Source organism: Dendrobates tinctorius, unplaced genomic scaffold (assembly GCF_039654945.1).
Source record: "Dendrobates tinctorius isolate UK_male_01 unplaced genomic scaffold, ASM3965494v1 ptg000156l, whole genome shotgun sequence".
NCBI classification, from domain to species: Eukaryota; Metazoa; Chordata; class Amphibia; order Anura; family Dendrobatidae; genus Dendrobates; species Dendrobates tinctorius.
The window spans coordinates 15200260-15221190 of record NW_027361823.1 but is presented as its reverse complement, the minus strand read 5'-3'; the positions used below and the strand labels follow the sequence as shown (position 1 = coordinate 15221190).

The window sequence follows — 20931 nt, the reverse complement described above, 5'->3', positions numbered from 1 at the left end:
TCCCTGCTGAGTAAATGCAGGAATCTGACTCCTAACATTACCCCCCTCCTAGGACCCCCCCTCCCTGAGCCTTACGATCCACCAACTTGTGCCCGTAAGAGGTATAGGCCTCAGACTCGTCCGCAGGCAAGTCTGATGTCCCGGTAGATGACAGAGAGATCCGAGACACGTGGAAGGCCTCAGGGGTGGCAAGAACGCCAGGTCTGAGAAGGGACCCGTGGGAGACAGCGGAAGCGGAAGTTAAAGTGTAACGCCACCGTGTGTCTGCAGGTGTCTCCGCTCTTTGCTTAAGGAGGCTATTCCGAGCACAAAAGGCGCAGGCCCGAATATATTTTTTAACATCCTGAGCCCTGTGCGGCCTTCAGTAAGACCCTGCCAGGAGTTTTGTGGTCTGCATATAGCTGCAGTGACCACCCCTCCTGGACGTGTGTGCCCAAGAAAGAACCTTCAGCCGATGGTGGGGAGGAACAAGGGTCTTACCCAGCGGTACAGAATCTGGCCATTGCGGGGCACAGTTGTCCTCAGACCCCACGTGTTGACAAATAAGGCCGCGAGTGGAGTCTTGTGCCGGACACGCCTGAAGAACGGCGCGAGACACCTCCTTGGGCTCAGGGGGTGGAACCTCTGGCTCGGGTAGTTCCAGAGGCTCAAAAAAATTGGGAGCCAGAGTAACCTTCCATTTGGATTGAGCACGCTCCATACAGCGCTCCGAAAAACAGAGGTCAATGCGGGTGGAAATGGCAATCAGCTCTTCCAAACTGGCAGGAACCTCTCTAGTGGAGAGAGCATCATTTACATGCTCCGCCAAACCTCTCCAAAACACAGGGATGAGGGCTTTATCAGACCACTCCAACTCGGAAGCCAGTGTCCGAAAACGGACGGCATACTGACTAACCGAGAGAGCACCCTGAGTCAAAGCTAGAAGCTGAAGAGAGGTATCGTGCATGACCCGTGGACCGAGGAAGACCTGCTTAATAGCTGTTAGAATGTGAGCAGCGGTCCGGACCTCTGGGTCACCACGCTCCCATAGTGGGGTAGCCCACTCCAACGCTTTGCCCGACAGCAGGGAGACAATAAACCCCACCTTGGCCCTTTCCGTAGGGAATCGCGCAGCCAGTAACTCCAGCTGAATGGAGCACTGGCTGATGAAACCCCTACAGGAGGCACCATCGCAAGAAAAATTATCGGGCAATGGGAGGCGGGTAACTGTCGGCGCGGGGGAGGACGTGGACATACGGGAAACCGCATCTGTGATTGCCTTTACAGCAGCTTTGGTGGATTGTGCAGCTAAGAGAGCCCTCTCAAGAGTGGCCAGCCAGCCCTCAAGCTGCCGAATACACTGTAAGAGTTGCTGCTGTTCTGCCATCACTAGCCAGACCCTGGCGCTAGTATAATGTTAGGAACTGCAGAACGCACAAAATAAAAATATAAATAAAGTGCGTTCGCCGCTCGGGGTCCACCGTGCAGTAGGTGAAATAACTGCTGCTAGGTAGTGGCAGGAACAATATGGTGGAATTGCACATGGGGTTAAACTCCACCCAGGTGTGCAGAGCAATCTCAGTTAAACTCACGGAGATGCAAAAAGTACAAACACAAATAACTGAGCCTGTTGTAGTCGCAGAACTCAGTAAAAAACGCACACACGGTATACGGTCACAGGAGTAGCCCAAGATGGCGGCACTACGTCCGTCTAGACCTACCGTGTGCGCGGCGTTGCAACTGCAAACGCAAAAGAGGCTGCTACTGCAGCGCGGCGTGGACACTGCCGCCAAACGACAAAGGCAAGGCGCAAGCGCAATGTCGGACGCTAGCAGCTGTGCGAGTTGAAGCAGAGAAGTGCTGGCGCTGAAACTAACTCAATCATCCAGAATCATGCATCCGTCCTCATACACACAGCAGCAAGTATGACTATACTAGCGCATGGCGGAACAGCCATGCGCGCCTTTTATAGTAGCCAGGACTTTCTGCACACTTCTAAGAGATGTGCCTTTTCTGGGCAGCTGCGGACTGGTATTTTTAGGCTGGGGGGCCTATATCCATGGTCCCTTACTAGACTGAGAATACCAGCCCTCAGCTATGATCTTCAGCAAGGCTGGTTGTCAAAAATGGTGGGACCACATGCCGTTTTTTATTATTTATTTAAACAATTAAAAATAAGGCGTGGGAACCTCTTTATACTTAATAAGCAGCCTTGCTGAAGCTGACAGCTGATGGTTGTAGACCCCAGCTGTGAGTTTTGCCTGACTGGTTATCAAAAATACAGTGGAAACCAGGCAGTTTTTTCAAATTATTTATTTACAGTGCAGGAGCCACTGAAAAATACTCCCATCCACTGCTCCTGCTCTCACTGTTATTAGCAGCAACAAGTGTCAAAAGATGGGAGCTGTTGTCTCATTAGCGGACACCAGTGACCGGATGTAAACTTTATACCTCTGATCATAGCTGAACACTCACGCTGTCTTCTGACAGTGTTTCCCACTGGCTTTTGTGCTGTGTATGTTCGGCTATATTCGGTGACTTAATCGAAGGTTAAATTGGTGAATATTGTAAATTCGACGATCATGAGCAGAATCAAACATTGAAATATTCGCTCATCTCTACCCCCAAGATACTAGTGCTTCTTCTCTAACAAATGAAAGACTCTCTTAATATAAATATGAGAGGATACATTGAGTTTTGTCACTTAGGTTCTTCTGGAGGATAATCATATTTGAGTGAGTTCTATAATAAAAGAAAACACAACAATAAAAAATGTAGAAAGGGCACAACACCTTTCAAAATACTGAAAATTGAATAATTTATTAACAGTTTAAACTTAATTTTGAAGACTGCACCTCATCATCAGATATAAAAGACAAAATATGCTGAAGAGGTGAATGTCTCAAAATGTGGTTTTTTACATTTTCAGTATTTTGAGAAGTGCAAAGGCACTGTTTTTTTTTCTACAGTTTTTATTGTTTTAATCATTGCTCAACCACACTAACAGAAAGCAGAACCCAGTTTCCACTGACCATTCTAGAAGCATCTGCAGCTGATATATTACCACCTGATCTACGTTCTGTGAATCTTGTGGTGACTTATCACAACAACCAAAGGTGAGATTCCTCACTACTGTTGAGCTGTACATCACCCTATGTTAATGGTATCATGCTATGTTCTACCCTCTGCATTTTTTTGGAATCAGCTTCATGTGAGTTCTGGTAACTTAAGCTAGAGACATCTAGACAATTGCCCTTTTTAGTTGTTCTATTAATTTACTTAGAAAACTTAAAGAAACTCTCCCATCAAAGTCTGTATCATATATATATATATATATATATATATATATATATATATATATATTGCAGTCAACAGCTAGTCAATAGCTATGTGTACTTACAATTACTCATTTTGCCTTTATGACCAGGCAATTCTCTTTTGTCTGCTCTATGTAGAGACCTGAAGTATCCTTTTCCTGCAATTGTCATTCTCTTCTTCAACTCCTGGGCCAGATGCTCTGCCCACCCCTGCTAAGGACTTTTGTGATAACTTATGACTCATACAGGGAAAATTGATCTCCTGTTTCTATATAGAGCTTTGAAGGATTCAGCTAGTCAGCTTTTAATCTTGTGATGTCATAGACCTAGTGTACAAGAGTAGTATTAGTTGGGTAGAAAGGAAAAACGAGCAATTGCAAGTACACAGTGCTATATAACATGATGATTGTAATATATTAAGAGAATGCAAATTTTGATAGGGTGCTTCTTTAAATGCCTTACTATAAAATGTGAGTGAAAGTCAGGTAATGCCCTGCCTCTTTATGTTTTCGGCTTCTTTGAAGCAGCAATCCTTAAAAGGAATCTGTTAGCAAGTTTTTGCTGTGTAATCTGAGCACAGCACAAGGTAGGGGTTAAAACACAGATTTCAATGAAGTGTCACATGTCAGGCTGTGTGATGTATTTACTTACAATGACTGTCAAATAACCTGGTGATTATCATTGTCTGGATTTCATGGCACGTGCTTACTAAGTTGACTCTGCCCCCTCTTGTGATAAGACCCTCACTGTCTATAGCTATGTACATAAAGAGCCTGGTGTGGGCAGGGTTAATTTTCTAGGTTCTGCTTCATGCTACATCTAAGAACTCTAATTGTGTCACAACTGTTGCACCCAGTAAACTAAGTGATAAATCATTGGAATCGGTATCTTTGCCTACATTATGCTGCTCTCCGATGAGGTAGCAAAAATATGTTGAAAGATTCTCTACAATTTAAGTCAGGATTTATCCAGAAAAATTAAAGTAGCGAAGACTGGTGTTGCCAATTACCTAACAAATATTTAGTAACTGGATTTTTCATCTGTTCTAGTACAATCCCTTAAAGGGCTATTCACAAAATTATAATATGGTCACAGCTTTTTGTACCAACAGAATTAATTACATGTGCCAATATAACCTATCGTATTTTACGGATTATAAGATGCATTTTTCCCCAAATTGTGGAGGGAATGGGTGTGTCTTTTAATGCATATATACCTTACCGGTACAGTTGCTGCAGGCTGGGATGAGCCGGTGCCTGTCTGTTATGATGAGTCACCGAAGGAGGAAAAAACAAAATACCAGCTAAGTCCAGAAAAACCAGAGAGGTTGGCAGCTATCGGATTGCAGACCCCTGAACCTATCCACAACAACTAGCAGTAGCCGTGGTGGGTTCCTAAGGTGCCCTAGACCCCTCAATCACAGCCGGAGAACTATATAGCCTAAAGACAGAAAGGGGAAAAACTAAACTGCCCCAGAGCAGACCCCAAAGCAATAGGCAGCCCCCAACATATAATGACGGTGAAGCAAGATGAAAACACTAACACAGATAGAAAGATAGGTTGAGCAAATGATGGGGCCCAAGCTAACTACATAGGACAGGATAGGAAAGCTGCTGTCTGCCATCCGCAAAAACCCTATCAAAATGAGCCAACCGACTGATAGGAAAAACAGGTCCTGAAGTCGCTAGGCTTCGAAAGACTATATCAGCACTCAGGTATATTCTGAAGACAGAGCAAAATATCAACAGATCAGAGACAAAAATGGAATCCAGCTCACCCCCGGCCGGGGATGGCAGAACTCCCAAAAAACAAGGGAAAACAAAAACAGAACTGAAGAGTACAAAGCAGAGCAGAAAATCTTAGCTTTGAGATGCAGGAATCAGACTGGTCTCCAAGTATCCAGCAGGAAAATCACCAGCCAGGAAGAAGGGTGTCTGCAGCCTTATATCCAGTCCTCAATTCCAGCCACCCAGTCATCATCCAGCTGCCCAGGTGTTTGGTAATAAGTCTCACTACCTTCTTTCACTAGAGGAGGGAGTTCATCAGACCTCAAAGGTGAAGGGAAAAATGAACTCACAACACCTGGTGGTGCTGCTGGGGTGTCTGGCGGTGCTGTGAGGTTTCCGGTGCTGCTGCAGGGGTCTCCGGTGCTGTGGGTGGCTCTGCCAACATTTTGTGAAAGGCCAGAGCCCACGCAATCCTATGGTTTGCTGTGTAGTGGATGCTGGGAAAATGGCCACTGGGATCTGCGCATGCGCAGAGATATCTCGGCCTCAAGCTCTCGGGAGATGAGATTTCTGAGCTTAAATCCCCCAGCCTAAAAATAGCAGCTCGCAGCAGCCCCATAAATTATCTATTATCTATTAAATGCTCAAATTTGGGCACTTGGCCCATCTCTTCCCTCTTTCCAGCAAGTGGAGTTCATATTTGTGGGGTTGATGTCACCTTTGTATTGTCTGATGACATCAAGCCCACCACTTAGTAATGGAGAAGCATCTTTAAGAAGCCTATCCATCACTAATCCTATAGCTTAGTAAATAAACACACAGCCAAAAAAATTTTAATTTGAAATTTAAAAACAAACTTTTACCTTTTTTTCAAAAAATGCCAAACACAGTTATATTTACTTAATGTCAATTCCACTGAAGCCATGGTCTTCTGTAAAGAATACAAAAATAATAAACAACAAAAAACTTAAGCAATGTCCATTCCACTGAAGCTATTTTTAGGCTGAGGAGGTCCAGTATGCATGGCCTCTTACCAGCCTGAGAATGTCAGTCCCTTGCTGTCTGTTTTAGCCTGGTTGGCTGTCTACATTTTTTAAATTGTTTATTTAAATATTTAAAAAAAAACAGCTTAGAGACCCCTTTATTCTTGATAACCAACTTTCCTAAAGCTGACAGCTGAGGGTTGCAGCCCGCAGCTGTCAGTTTTGCCTGGCTGGTTATCAAAAATACAGAAGAGCCCATGCTGGGTTTTTCGTTTCATTATTTATTTAGAGTGCAGGCGCCGGCTGATGAATTCTCCCATCAGCCACGACCTGATTAGTTTATGTTGCCCCTGGATTCATCCAAAATTCGAATTTGTCTATTTGTGTGTTTTTTTTTTCATGAGAAATGCCATAAACTGAGAATTTACATGTAGATGTAGCAACCAAGGCTTCCGGGATTGCTAGGCCCGGTAGTGCTCTGCCGGTAGTAATCATGGGGGTAAAAGGATCTAACGATGAATAAGCTGCACAAACCCACCCGGTTTCTGTACAGACTAAAGTATCTGGTAATGCAGGCCCTGGCGGCTTCAGCGTAACCTGGATAAACCCTGCAGGTAAAATTAAAGATGACCACTCGGACGTGGCTTCCTGGAAGGCTATCAAATGTATCTTATACCTCCTAAGGAATCGAGCGAGAGTGCAGTGTGAGATAGAAGCCCCAGCACTTTATTTATCTGGCTGATCTAGATACCCAGAAGTAGGAACAAAACTCCAAGCAGAATCTACTAAATACTATCACCAGTAGAGGAGACCAACAGGGTGAAGGTTTAATTACTAGCACCTATAGTGTGATAGGACAGTCTTAATAACAAATGAAAAACACCTGCTGTCCAAAAGAAATAAACAAAAGCAAAAGGGAATCAGCACCTGGACAGCAACAGACCTTGCTGTGGCTAACAGAAGAGCACAGAAGTGCCGAATTGACTCTTGATGCATGACAAAACGGCTGGAGATTTTTTCACATTTTAGTGAACGTGTATTGTTCAGGAAAAATGTCAGCCTCTGGCTGCCAATTTGCTGGATCCACGTGAAAGCGAATAAATAAAATCTGCCTTTCGGCAAATGTAGATTTTTGTAAAATTAGAGTAGAATTCAAATCAACTCAAATTTACTTGCTCATCTCTAAAAATAAAATAGCTAACAGCTTGGTTGTAACACATCTTCGCTATGCTATGCTGAAGATCTAACTGGTTCCATCTGACCTGTCTAATTGGCCTTGTCCAATTTATAAACAACGGTTGAACCTATGACACTGTCTAATAAAACACCCTCCAAATCCTCTCACGGTATAATCATTGTCCCAATTGTCATGGTGTTGCACTTCTATGCTCAGCTCTAGAGTTGAGCGACTTTGGTCAGATCGGGTTTCATGAAACAAAATTTGTTTCAGATGAAACTGGTCCGACTAGGGCAAAAAACGTCGGGGTTTCGTCCGAAACCTGACGCCAATGCAAGTCAATGTGGAATAAAAGTCGGCATTGAGCGGATGAATGTCATCTGCTCAATGCCGACTTTTATCTTCCTTTGACTTGCATTGGGGTCGGGTTTCGGATGAAACTCCGACTCTTTTTGCACTAGTCGGACCAGTTTCATCTGAAACAAATTTTGTTTCATGAAACCCGATCCGACGAAAGTCGCTCAACTCTACTCAGCTCTAATATGCATTCTTCGGAGAGCATGCTCAAGCACTGGAGATTCCCATGAACTACTAATGAAAGGGGGAGTTTGTAAATAATAATGAATTTTGGTCAAATGGTTGGTAGCAAACACTACTTTAAAAACTATCAATGGTTACCTCATCTATAGAATAAATAAATATAATTCATATTAAGATCTACAGCTCGAAGGATAAGCAGTGCGTTGGTTCTGGGAAGTGTAGTTTTAGTAGATAAGAATAGGATCACCCAACCAGATCCGTGAAACTGAACGTACAAAGAGGCATGAGCAGATTAAAAAAAAGTAAAAAAGGTACAAGAAAGACGCTTTTTGTTGGGCTTGTGCTGTATATTAAGAATAGTCATGCAGATATATTGCCTTGTAAAAAAATATTACCATTGTGGAAATCACCCGTTAAGTAAAAGAGCTATTTTATTATCATAGATGTCAATTACATACACACCTACATAGGAAGCCATAGTAAGATGTCATTGTAAAGTGAATTTAATGATGCCTACTGTGAACATTTCTGTAGAATAAAAAAATGTTATTTCCACTGTATTATAGTCACAAGTCAAAATCCAATGGCCTTTCCTCTGGTTTGACTGTGAAAAGATACAACATAGGTGAATTGTAAGAACTTCTAAACATCTGTATGCTTGTTATTTTCTTGCCTGAGGTCCTGGTAGAAATAGAATCATCTGACCCTGACTTACACCATATGGTTTTCATTATTATTTGTTGCTTATGTTGCTGACGTACTTTGTTTCGCTACATAACTACATAATAAGCCCTGGCTTCATTGAATAATAACTTTCCAATATGATATCTCATTGCTTATCAGTATTCTAGTGACATACTGCCAGTCCCTGATGAATCAAGGCAGTAAAATATGTGTGATGAAATGCGTTGGGCTTTTGCTACAGTCCTAGGGCTGTTACCCTGTTAAGTCATTAGTGCTGTTAGGGGTCAGTAAGCACCTTTGCATATAAAAACAGCAATGGTGTCTATTTGTTATAGAATTAGTTGGACACCCATGTTATGGTCTAGTTATTGATCTAGTAGTATGGATTACAGTCAACAGCTATTATAGTGTTCGATATAGCTGATATAGAAATTAAGGATAATATATTCTAGTTTGTTGATCGGAGATTTAGGGTGTCTTATGTGAATAAGGGGTTATATTTGACCAATGTTATTTAGGTCAGAATATTAATATAATAACTATTTAATATACTCAGGCCCAAATAATACCTTGTTACAGCAATAGGATCCGATCTTTCATAGTGTCTGTAATGAGATAATTTTGTACTTTTGCATATTTGTATTGATGTTGAAATGTGGGTTTATTCATTTTAAAATTAAATTAAAATTTAGGTTTTATAATTCTACATTTTGCTCCAGTTAGTGAATTTACAATAATAACTGGCTCTAGAATAAATTACTAAGCACATGGTTTACATTATTGTTTTATGAAGTAAAAACTCCAACCAAAAAATACAATTCATTTGGTTAGACTTATGACCTTATGTCCTTACACCAGTCAAAATAAATTACATTACTGCTTTCTTATTCCTAAGAGAAGACCATGAGATGGATTATGACAGACCAACCAAAGAAAAATAACTTAGTTCCCACAATGACTGTTTCTCTGACCAACATCCAACTAGAAGCAACTTAGGTTGGCCATACTCATTAGATGGGTGTCGATCAAACAATGCTTGAGCCCACAGCCATCTCAGCTGTTTTTCTGAAAAACAGAAGTACTCATTTAGCCGAGCGTTCCTATGTTCTCTATGATTGACACATAGGCCGACTGCTTTCCTCAGGGAAAAAAAAGCAATCCAAGATGGGACATGTCTGATAAAGATCGCTCCTGACCATCAGACGGCTGGTACCTCATACACATTAGACCATAGACTGCACCTGTTGATATCACCTGTTGTCTCCTGAATTCAATTCAGCTTTCCACTAAGTACAAATGAAATGTTGAAATGTATTAAGTTGATAAACTAAATATAACTGCAACTAGACAAAAGACTAATCAGCTTATAATTACCCTTAGGAAAACTGTCTCCGCATCTGTGCCTCACCTACAAGTCATTGGCGCCTCACGGTTTGAGAAGCAGTGCTGTAGATGAATAAGCGTCACACTGATAAATGTGAGATAGATATTCTGAATGGACACATGGTTTACATATACGTATTTGAAGCATTTGGTGCACAACCTTGATCTGTAGGGTCAGATGCTGATTGAGAACATCCAATATGCTTTAATTAGTCATGTATTTAGACTTATCCCATCCATTCACAGCAGTCTCTAATTAAGGAATAAGAAAATGGTATATACATTGCAGCTTTGGACCTGACACCTGGCATACCCTTGCCCACTCTATCTAGCAGATCTTACAGTGGCTGGATGTAGACACTGAACAGAGCTGCAATGCGCATCAGATCCTATGTGAGAGAGAGTTTAACAGCTGATCTGCAGCGGCTACTAATCATTGAAGGACGCATTTCCGTTCAGCTCGCTTCGACGTTTACACCCGACCGTCACTGGATCAAAATAACAGATAATTGTGGTGGTGCTTGGTGATCGACCCCCACTGATTTGGTATTGATGACCTATTAATATTATTATTTTACTCCTGTTTACAATGTTTGCTAGTTTTGTAGAGCACACAGGTTCACCGACGTAGTAATGGTTCCGAGGGTGTCACCTTAGTTGTAGCCAATCAATTGGTGATAAAGTCAGTTCTTACCAGTTTTAGTCATCAATAACATGCATATTATAATCAAAACCTAAGATAGAAACAAAATGAGCATATACCCTGCTGTAAGAAAGTAAGTAAATAGATATAATACGTATAACTAACATTGGGTACTTAGAAACACTGTTTTGGATAAAAAAAAAAAAACATAAAAGCCATCCACCGTGACAAGGTGTACCTCAATCGGGATGACCCTTTCCTCTAGTATTAAAACCTCATCTTGTGTCAGGCGACCTCAATGTCGATGGGGGAAAGAGCAGGAATGTTTTTATACTAAGATGATTAACATGCACGATGATAATAGCATATTTCGGGATTTAATCATATATGGACATTATGCAATGAATATAGGCTTTTGAGTTGCACTTAATAAAATTATTTGATCCTCATTCAGCAATGTATACAGTAGAACTTCTCCTTGTCTATATCATATGTTTTGCAACATATTTATTAGCAGACACTCTTGGCCATGTTTGTGCTAGAAAACAAAGTGTAAAATATCTATGATAAAAGATTTAGTGGGTAATAATAGGCAAATCGAACGTTCTGAAAATGATTCATAATTAATTGCAACAAAGCAAAAAAAAGAAAAGATAAACTGAACAGATCTCAAAGCTTCTCAAATCATACCGCTGAAGTGCATTGACACTGTAGAGTTTCAGCTTATTACATAATTAATTGCTTTGTTTAGTTATACAATCTACCCAACAAAGTTAATTTGGTAAAATGACGGGTAATGAAAATCATGATACTCCAGGGTTGTTTTTATAATACTCCTATAAATTAATTATGAAGAATTATTGCTGCACATCGTCTATATTTCATGAATTGCACAGATATTCTATGTTGTGCTTTTCTATAAATACAGATAAGTAATTTCAATTTAGCAGCTATTTCTGATTTAGAAGCAAAATATAAAAAGCATCACTATTATATATCATAGAGAAAAACTGTACAGCTCTGGCTAAAATTAAGAGACCACTTTCAAATGTTCAGTTTGTCTGATTTTTCTCCTTATGGGAAAAATTTTGAGTAAAATGTAAATTGTTCTTTTAGTCTACAAACTTCTGACAACATGTCTCCGAATTTCCAAGCAATAAATTTTGTATTTTTTTTCTGACAAAGGAAAAACTGTAAAAATAAAAAAACAGTGCTTTCAGGCCTCAAATAATGCTAAGAAAACAAGTCCATAAACATTTAGAAACAATACTAATGTTTTAACTCAGGAAGAGTTCAGAAATCAATATTTTGTGGAATAATCATGATTTTTAAAAATAGCTTTCATGCGTCTTGGCATGCTTTCCACCAGTCTTTAACACTGCTTCTGGCACAATAATTTAAGCAGTTCTTCTTTGTTTGATGGCTTGTGACTATTCATCATTCTCTTGTTTACATTCCAGAGGTTTTCAATGGAGTTCAGGTCTGGAGAATGGGCTGCACATGACAGGGTTTTGATGTGGTGGTCTCTTAATTTTTTCCAGAGCTGTATATAGGCAACAACATATGAAGGATAAATAATGGCCTTTGAATTCTTAATGCAATGAAATAGTTTTTTGCTTAAAGGGGTTGTCTCATTATCTATCTTTAAGTTTGCAATGCCTCCAAGACTCTTGGCATATGGCTTGCTGGGGGGAGGTACACTCTTGAACTCTTGATTGATTGGCAGTTCGGACCAGCAGCATTGTGGAGCTGCTGACCTGAACTCTTCACTCTCCACCACTGTAAGCAAAGGCAGCATTGAATCTGCAGCATCAAAGGAGCACAATGGCCTTTTCCAACAATCTCGCAAGTTTGAAAGCAGTCATTCTCTATAAAGAAGAAGAGCTTGTGAGTGTCTTTCTTCTTGCTTAAGGGCCCCATCACACATATCGACTCACCAGCGATCCCGACAATGATATGAACTTGTCAGGATCGCTGGTGTGTCGCTACATGATCGCTGGTGAGCTGCCAAACAGGCAGCTTCACCAGCGATCAGGACAGTGACACGCGGGTAACAAGCGATGCACGTTGCTTAGTTACCCGCAGTGTACGTTAAGATACCAGCGCGCTAGTGCAGGGAGCTGGTAGCCAAGGTAAACATTGGGTTTCTAAGCACCGCACAGCACATAGAAACCCGATGTTTACCTTGGTTACCAGCTCCCTGCACCAGCGCGCTGGTATCTAACGTACACATCGGGTTTCTAAGTGGTGCGCGGCACTTAGAAACCTGATGTTTACCTTGGTTACCAGCTCCAGCTCGTTGATCGCTGGGCTCCCACCTGCCACACACAGCGATGCAAGCTGGTCAGCGGGAGACCAACGATCAAAAAAATGTCCAGTCCATTCGAGCACGATCAGCGATACCCGGCAGGGGGGCCGGTCGCTGATAAGTGTCACATACAGCGATCTCGCTGGTGAGATCGCTGTTGCATCACAAAACTTGTGACTCAGCAGCGATCTCGCTAGCGAGATCGCTGTGTGTGACGGGGGACTTAAGAGACTGGTTTCCACTGATAGACTGCATAGATTGCTGTTAACCTTGGTACCAAGCAGTAAATAAATAAAAATAAAAATCAATCCATTCTTGAGGACAAATAGAATTTATAATAACAAGATAAATATTAATTTGCTTGTTATTAATGAACTTTGTAATTTAACAATTTAATAGAATGAGAATAGCCCAATAAAGGGGTTTCCAGAATTATGAAACTGGACAGAGAGTTTCAACAACCCAATGACTCCATTAGCAAGTGCACAAAAGGTCAGACATACACTATGTAGTGCCTGCTTTAGTTACTGAAACTCAGCTGCCTTTTATATTTATGGAGATGAGCTGCAGTACCTGAGAACATCCACTGGTAGTGCTGAATGATAGATCTTCACTCATTTGATGTTTATGATCTAAAGATAGGTTTTCAATATTGTAGGTCTGATCAACGCCTTTGATATTTTTTTACTTATAAAAGCATATTACATGCAGACATACAGTATATATATATGTTTGAAAACGTGATTGCCCCCTAAACCTAATAACTGGTTGGACCACCCTTAGCAGCAACAACTGCAATCAAGCGTTTGCAATAACTGGCAATGAGTCTTTTATAACCTTTTCCAAACTGAGAGATCTCAATTACTTTGCTTGTCAATTGTTCCATAATTTCTTTGGATTATGGCATTATGTCTAGCTTTTGAGGAACTTTTGGCATATTTAATTTTGTCAGACAGGTCTTATTAAAGGGATATTTTGATTTAGAACAGTTGTGGCTGTAATCAGGCCTGGGTATGGCTAGGGAATTGTAACTCAGCTTTCCAAAGATGTGATAAACCACAGTTAATTTGTGATTTAAGAATGAAGGGGTCAATCACTTTTTCACACAGGGCCCTGTAGGTTTGGATTTCTTTTTGCCTTAATAATAAAGACCTCCATTTAAAAATTACATTTTGTGCTTACTTGTGTTATCTTTAATATTTAAATTTGTTTGGTGATCTGAAACATTTAATTGTGACAAACATGCAAAAGAATAGGAAATCAGGAAGGGGGCAAACACTTTTTCACACAACTGTACATTGAGTGCCTTCCTTCTGTATACCTTTAAAGGAAGTAAATGCTTAAGTGTAAAAAGAGCCTTACAAAAAAAGAGCTGTGAAGCAATTATAACACAGGAGAGCATGGGGCAAACAGACAAAGACCATTGTTCCTGTGATACATTTTGGTGTCTCTGCTGCTAGAGATGGATTACACTTGACATCAAGCAATGCAAGCAAATTAGACAGAAGGAAGACAACTAGTGGCTTCCACTTTGTAATGATTTTTGAGAGGTAAGGCAACATATATTAGTATATGTTTGTAAATAATTGATGGTGGCACAGGGTGGTAGTTGTGGCCGAGTTTACTAAGACACAGTCAGTGAGCAACCGAACCCGAACCCTTGCACACAAACAGACAAGTGAAGTCCCAGTCCTGCGGTACAGTCAGTTACCTCCATCACATTCCTACGGGGGGATGAGCACTCAGGAAAACACCACAGGCCACAGTTCTGTTCCAATGGGAAAACTTTACTGTAACAACACAACGCTTCCTGCCCTGTCCGTGCAACTTCTTGAGGTGGCACAGTTTCAATAGCTCTCATCCAAGCTTGGGAACCACAAAAGTTCTTCTGGGGTCAGTCCCACAACACCAGGTACTTTCTGCCCCAGGCTGTAAAGAGCATCCTGCCCTGGCTTTGCTGCAGGAACAGGAAATCCCTTCCCTGTCAGCCTGTTGGACCAACCCCCTTGTTAACTACTTTTGTTCCTGAGATAACTATAACTATATACACATGCAGTCACATAAAATATACAGCACATTAAACTTTATATATTACACATTAATTTACAGCTTAACAATGTAAACATGAGGGAACCATTGGGGTGCCGCATAGGTTCAGTGAGTAGGAGAGAGGAGGCAACTGAGGTTCCCCACCACCATCTTTCATATGCAAGGGGTGGGGCCCCTCTTAGATAACAATCCCATATAGAGTGCCATAATTTAGATGGAAATTATGAGATCACATTGTCTGAAAATATAGTGATCATTTGATACAAAATTATTCCTTCTATAGATGCCTAGAACACTTATTCTGTATTACATGAAACTGCAACAGTGACTAAGTGTTTATTAACAGACCACACATACAATCCATCATTCCATGGAAGAGAATGATGGAACCTGGCATGGTTAATCATCTGGCCTCTCAAAGCCTATCATGTTTAACAGAGCAGTTCAGAAGTACAGCTAGCCGCTGAAGGAATTTTTATCACATCGGAACACTGAGCTTTGAATGCTAAAATTCAAAAAGCTTTGAGAATAAAAAGAGTTATCCACTTAAAGCATTGCAATATTTAATTCTATAAAAGGGAGTTTAAACTTTATTTGATAAGTTATACAGCCGTCTTCTTTGCTTTGCTGCACTAATTGCATTATCTTTTTTACACTCTGCGTCCTCAACCTCCCGGTTCATGTCTGTGAAGAAACGTGATTTAGCTATGCCAACGTATGAAATCTACAAAGCTATAATTAAATACTGCAGTCTACCCTTATCCTGTATCTAAGCATGAGATCTGTACATTTAATGGTTTAAATTCTTTGTTTCTACAGCCTTGTAAATTAATTGGCTGATGGTTTAAACATAGGGACTGTCAATGACACCTTGGAGTTCGCAGCATTTGTACTTAAGGTTTGCAGTGCAGTTATGAAAATGGTTTCACATTTCAAATGGTTTGATATTAGCTTCTGTCTCCACTCGATGTCACATAAATACTTGGCTCTGGAATGCCGGGCATTTCAGTCTACATTGTTTCCTTGATTCCATAGCGGAGGATTTGCCTGATGAAACATCAAACAAAACCCTAACAAATTACTGTAATTGCTGGAAACCCTAATCTCTCCATTGTGGATATTATTATTCATATTCATTTTGGAGAATAGCACTGAACAATGCAGATTACAAGTGGCTTGGTTTTATCAAATGCTAACTATTATATGAAACTGGAAACTTTATTTATGTAAAGTGTACATTACCACTCACAGTAAGTCTGGATTGTAAATTATTACTCATCCTTCATATACACCACCCCATTCAAAAAGAGTACCGCAGAGTTCTATTATCAAGGTCGTTGTTAGGGTCCCGTCACACTAAACGATGCACCAGCAATCCCGACAATGATACGACCTTAATAAATTAATTAAAAACATATGTGACATGCACAAGTGTGAACAAGTCAGTCAGACAGTGTTCACGCCACCCGCTGGCTGAAACACAACAAGAAAACACAAAATGACAAATTTGCAAAAATACTCTGCAGTAAAAAATATGATAGTAATCAGCAAGTGCTGGATAACAAATACATGGTATTTAGTCGATACATTTTTTGCAAAAACTGTATAGCAAGCTGCTCCACCACGTCATGGTAACCCTTCACAGAGCAGTCCCTATCTAATGTATTTAAAACCTGAACATGTGAACAGTATCTAAATGAACAGGATACAGACAGGCGCCCCCCAGTATGGGCTCGTGGTGCAAGACAGCTCATTTATGTGCATGTCACACAAGAGAGGGGTGGGGTCTCCCAAACCATGCCGACCTTGTCAGGATCGCTGGTGCCACGCTACATGATCGCTGGTGAGCTGCCAAACAGGCAGATTTCACGAGCGATCAGGACCAGCGAGGACACTGGTATCCAAGGTAAATATCGGGTAACTAAGCGTGCGCATCGCTTAGTTACCCGCTGTGTACCTTGGATACCTGCGTGCTTGCGCTGGGAGCTGGTATCCAAGGTAAATATCGGGTAACTAAGCATACGCGCTTAGTTACCCAATATTTACCTTGGATACCAGCTCCCAGCGTCTGCTTAGAGCGCTGGGAGCGCGCTGATCGTCGGTCTCCCGCTGCCACACACAGCAATGCGTGCTTGGAAAGCGGGAGACCAATGATCAAACAATGGCCCAGGACATTCCTGCATGATCAGCGATACCCGGCGGGGGGGCCAGTCGCTGATGCGTGCCACACACAGAGAGATCACTGGTGAGATCGCTGTTTCATCACAAAATCAGCGATCTCGCTAGCGATCTCGCTGTGTCGGATGGGGCCTTTAGTCATTGCTGTGAGACCCCAATGTTTATCAAGTTATCACTTATTTTATGGGTAGGATCTTTTGCATTCTTGGTACAAAACTTTACATTTGTGATCAGTGCTCTTGTGATGCCAATCTACTTTGTCTCATTGCATATGGTAATTTTCACAATTTGTGTTTTGCTTCGGTGGCAATATTGGGTTCAGATGGATTGAAGTTCAACTTGTTCCTTCTTTGCTACTCCCAGTTATGGCATCAGTGAACAGCAAACTTTTTACAAAAGTCATTTGACACAAGTTCCACTGATAAAAATATTTGTTTACAACTTGCAGATTCGGAAAAAACGTTTTTATAACATACAGTTGTGGCAAAAAGTATTGACACCCCTGCAATTCTGTCAGATAATACTCAGTTTCTTCCTGAAAATGATTGCAAACACAAATTCTTTGGAATTATTATCTTCATTTAATTTGTCTTAAATGAAAAAACACAAAAAGAATAGTCCTAAAGCCAAATTGGATATAATTCCACACCAAACATAAAAAAGAGGGTGGGCAAAAGTATTGGCATTGTTCGAAAAATCATGTGATGCTTCTCTAATTTGTGTAATTAACAGCACCTGTAACTTACCTGTGGCACCTAACAGGTGTTGGCAATAACTAAATCACACTTGCAGCCAGTTGACATGGATTAAAGTTGACTCAACCTCTGTCCTGTGTCCTTGTATGAACCACATTGAGCATGGAGAAAAGAAAGAAGACCAAAGAACTGTCTGAGGACTTGAGAAACCAAATTGTGAGGAAACATGAGCAATCTCAAGGCTACAAGTCCATCTCCAAAGACCTGAATGTTCCTGTGTCTACCGTGCGCAGTGTCATCAAGAAGTTTAAAGCCCATGGCACTGTGGCTAACCTCCCTAGATGTGGACGGAAAAGAAAAATTGACAAGAGATTTCACCGCAAGATTGTGCTGATGTTGGATAAAGAACCTCGACTAACATCCAAACAAGTTCAAGCTGCCCTGCAGTCCGAGGGTACAACAGTGTCAACCCGTACTATCCGTCGGCGTCAGAATGAAAAGGGACTGTATGGTAGGAGACCCAGGAAGACCCCACTTCTTACCCCGAGACATAAAAAAGCCAGGCTGGAGTTTGCCAAAACTTACCTGAAAAAGCCTAAAACGTTTTGGAAGAATGTTCTCTGGTCAGATGAGACAAAAGTAAAGCTTTTTGGGCAAAGGCATCAACATAGAGTTTACAGGAGAGAAAAAGAGGCATTCAAAGAATTTTAAGTATGAATGCCATGAGTAGAGATCCCCACAATTACACAGCTTTTCATGCTATTAATGAGGTTATTACAAGACCTATCCATTGGGCATACAAATATTTAAGATACAATGCTGGTAGGTCCCTTTTCAATTGTCAACCAATGTCCCAGATATGCTCGATGGAAAACAAGTCAGGATACACTGCAGGCCATGGTAGCATGTTTAGGCTATGCTGGCTACTTACGGTTGCATGACCAACTTGCAGCCTGTATTTATCATTTAAAAAAAAAAATGACTCTTTGGACACTTTCACTTTCCCTTGTGAAGGCCTCTTCATGGCGTTGCCCATGTGGTCTCCTTACCAAACTCCAGCTATCTTTGCATCCAAGACAAAAGCGGGACTCATTGCTGTAGAGGATAGACCTACATTCCAGCCTACTTTGCTATCTTGCTCTGTACCATGAAAGTCTTTGAGAGTGTTGGTATGAGGTTAGTTTAATGTTGTAGATGGATGCCTAGCTTGGAGGCTAATGTCATGCAAAAGCCTTCTGTTTAATTAGACACTATTTCATATTTGAGGCTTGGTATGTCACATCTAATTTAACTTACAGTACAGAATGTTTCACTATGCACCATTCTTTGAAACTGACAGTAACAAGTGGACAACAACATGAAAAGGCCTTCACAATGGTTTGTTACATTGGTGCTAATATTGGGATTATGGTGTGGGGGGACATAATGTATGCTAGCCGGACCCTTCTAGACTTTATTCCAGGTACATTATCAGCTGACTGTTACATTTATATGGTCAGGGAACCAATGGAATGGCCATTTATTCAAAGTGACTCATAAGCTGTTTCTCAACTAAATAACACAATGAATGTTGCTAAAGCTACTCTATGCAGCCTGCAAGGTCTAAATGTGCTACCATGGCATACAGCATCTCTGAACTTGTCTCCCTTCGAGCTCATCTGGGACATCATTGGCAAGAAGTAGGTTTGGATGATTTGTGTACCTAAGTGCATTCAGCATGACAGAACAGCCAATAGTATCTTCATTGATAGCAGTCAAGGTTTGCAAATGCATGCATTTCTGTGTGTGATGCTTAAACGTGATAATGAATAACGAGATATTTTGAAAATTTTGCTTCCATTTTTTCATCATTTAAATATCATTATTGATCTTATGATTTCCATAATTCCATCACTTTTAATTCTTGGTTTGCATTTTGAATGTTGAGGTATCTATTTGTCATGAGCTTTTTCAATAGTTTTTAATGACGTATGTTGAGTGTATCCCATTATAGCACTTGGGTGATGGATGTTTATGACTACAGTACTGTTCCCTCTTAACCATGTGCTCTTGAAATTATAGAGCTAATCAAATAGTCCACTAGTGGACAACCCTCATTAACAACTCTAGGGTCATGGACATGTGTCATTCCAACCATCTCAGCACTGAGTCCCCCTCTATTCACCTTATAAAATGTTATATAACTGCTGCAGTCTTCAATAGTAGTGGATGAAACACTGCTCTTACACTGTGACATAATAGTAAAGGCTGTAGTCAATCAGCGGCCATTCGGGTTATTATTGTGTTTTACCTCTTTTCTTTCCAGGTCACCAAAATAAGAGGAAACAATGTGACCAATGCCTGAGTTTGGCAGCCATCACCCACGGGCTAAAGTGGCATCTATTTACCCTCTTCATGACATCCGCCATACTTATATGGTGCTGCAGGACATGCATTCCAGTAAACTGCCGTACATGTATGCAAGTATGGCATGTCGATCATGCAGGCTCACTCCAAGTGCTGGAGCAATCAAAACCAGTTGTTCGTGCTGTTGAGAGCTAACACCCTAGAGCACTGTTCACAATCAGTGCTAGTGCTGATATCGAATGTTTAAACCCTCTTGTGCTGCTGTCAATAGTGACAGCCATATGCTTTTTAATCATACCACTGCAAAAACAATTCTTTCTTCTATAAATAGTTTTTATTTTGAAAAAGCATCAAAACATGAAAACAAGACATAATTGTTGTATCGCCATAATAGTACTGATCTAAAGAATAAAGTGATCTTATAAATTTTGGAATAAGGTGAATTGTATAAAAAAGCAAGAAAAAAAATCCTGAATTGCTGCTTGTTGTTCATTTTGCCACCCATAAATTGGAATAGAAAGCAATCAAAAAAGGTTACGTGACCGAAAATGGTACCAATAAAAACATCAACCACAAATAAAAAGCCCTCACATGACTAGGTCAGCAGTATTATAGAAAAATTAAAGTTAAAGAAAAATTGCAAAAACTTTGTTTTGCAAAAAAAAGCATCTTTTTAGTGCGTGATAGCATCCAAACATAAAAGCCTGATATAATTCTGGTATCGCACAAACCTGAAGAATAAAGTAGTCTAATCACTTTTGCCACACAAAGAACAGTGTAGAATAGAAATAAACTCAGTTCTTCACCTGCTGTTGATTTGTTCATTCTGCCTCATAAAGATCAAAATAAGGCTCTGGTCACATTTATGTTGCGCTCTACACTGAGAGCTGAATTTACGGGGTCCATGTCTTCAGAAGCACAA

The 20931-nt window shown here is 40.7% G+C and overlaps 1 protein-coding gene across 2 annotated transcripts in view; it reads left to right on the top strand.

Annotated features, from left to right (window-relative positions):
• PCDH15 (protocadherin related 15) overlaps positions 1-20931 on the top strand; it is a 2659104-nt gene that overhangs the window by 2446393 nt on the left and 191780 nt on the right. The window contains exon 30 of one of the 2 annotated variants that reach the window (XM_073548246.1): positions 19969-20806. The exons of the other annotated variant lie outside the window; for it this stretch is intronic. Coding sequence (XP_073404347.1) covers positions 19969-19981 — 13 coding nt within the window. The 3' untranslated portion in view covers positions 19982-20806. Of the gene's footprint in view, positions 1-19968; positions 20807-20931 lie in introns of those variants that run through there. 2 annotated transcript variants of the gene reach the window in all.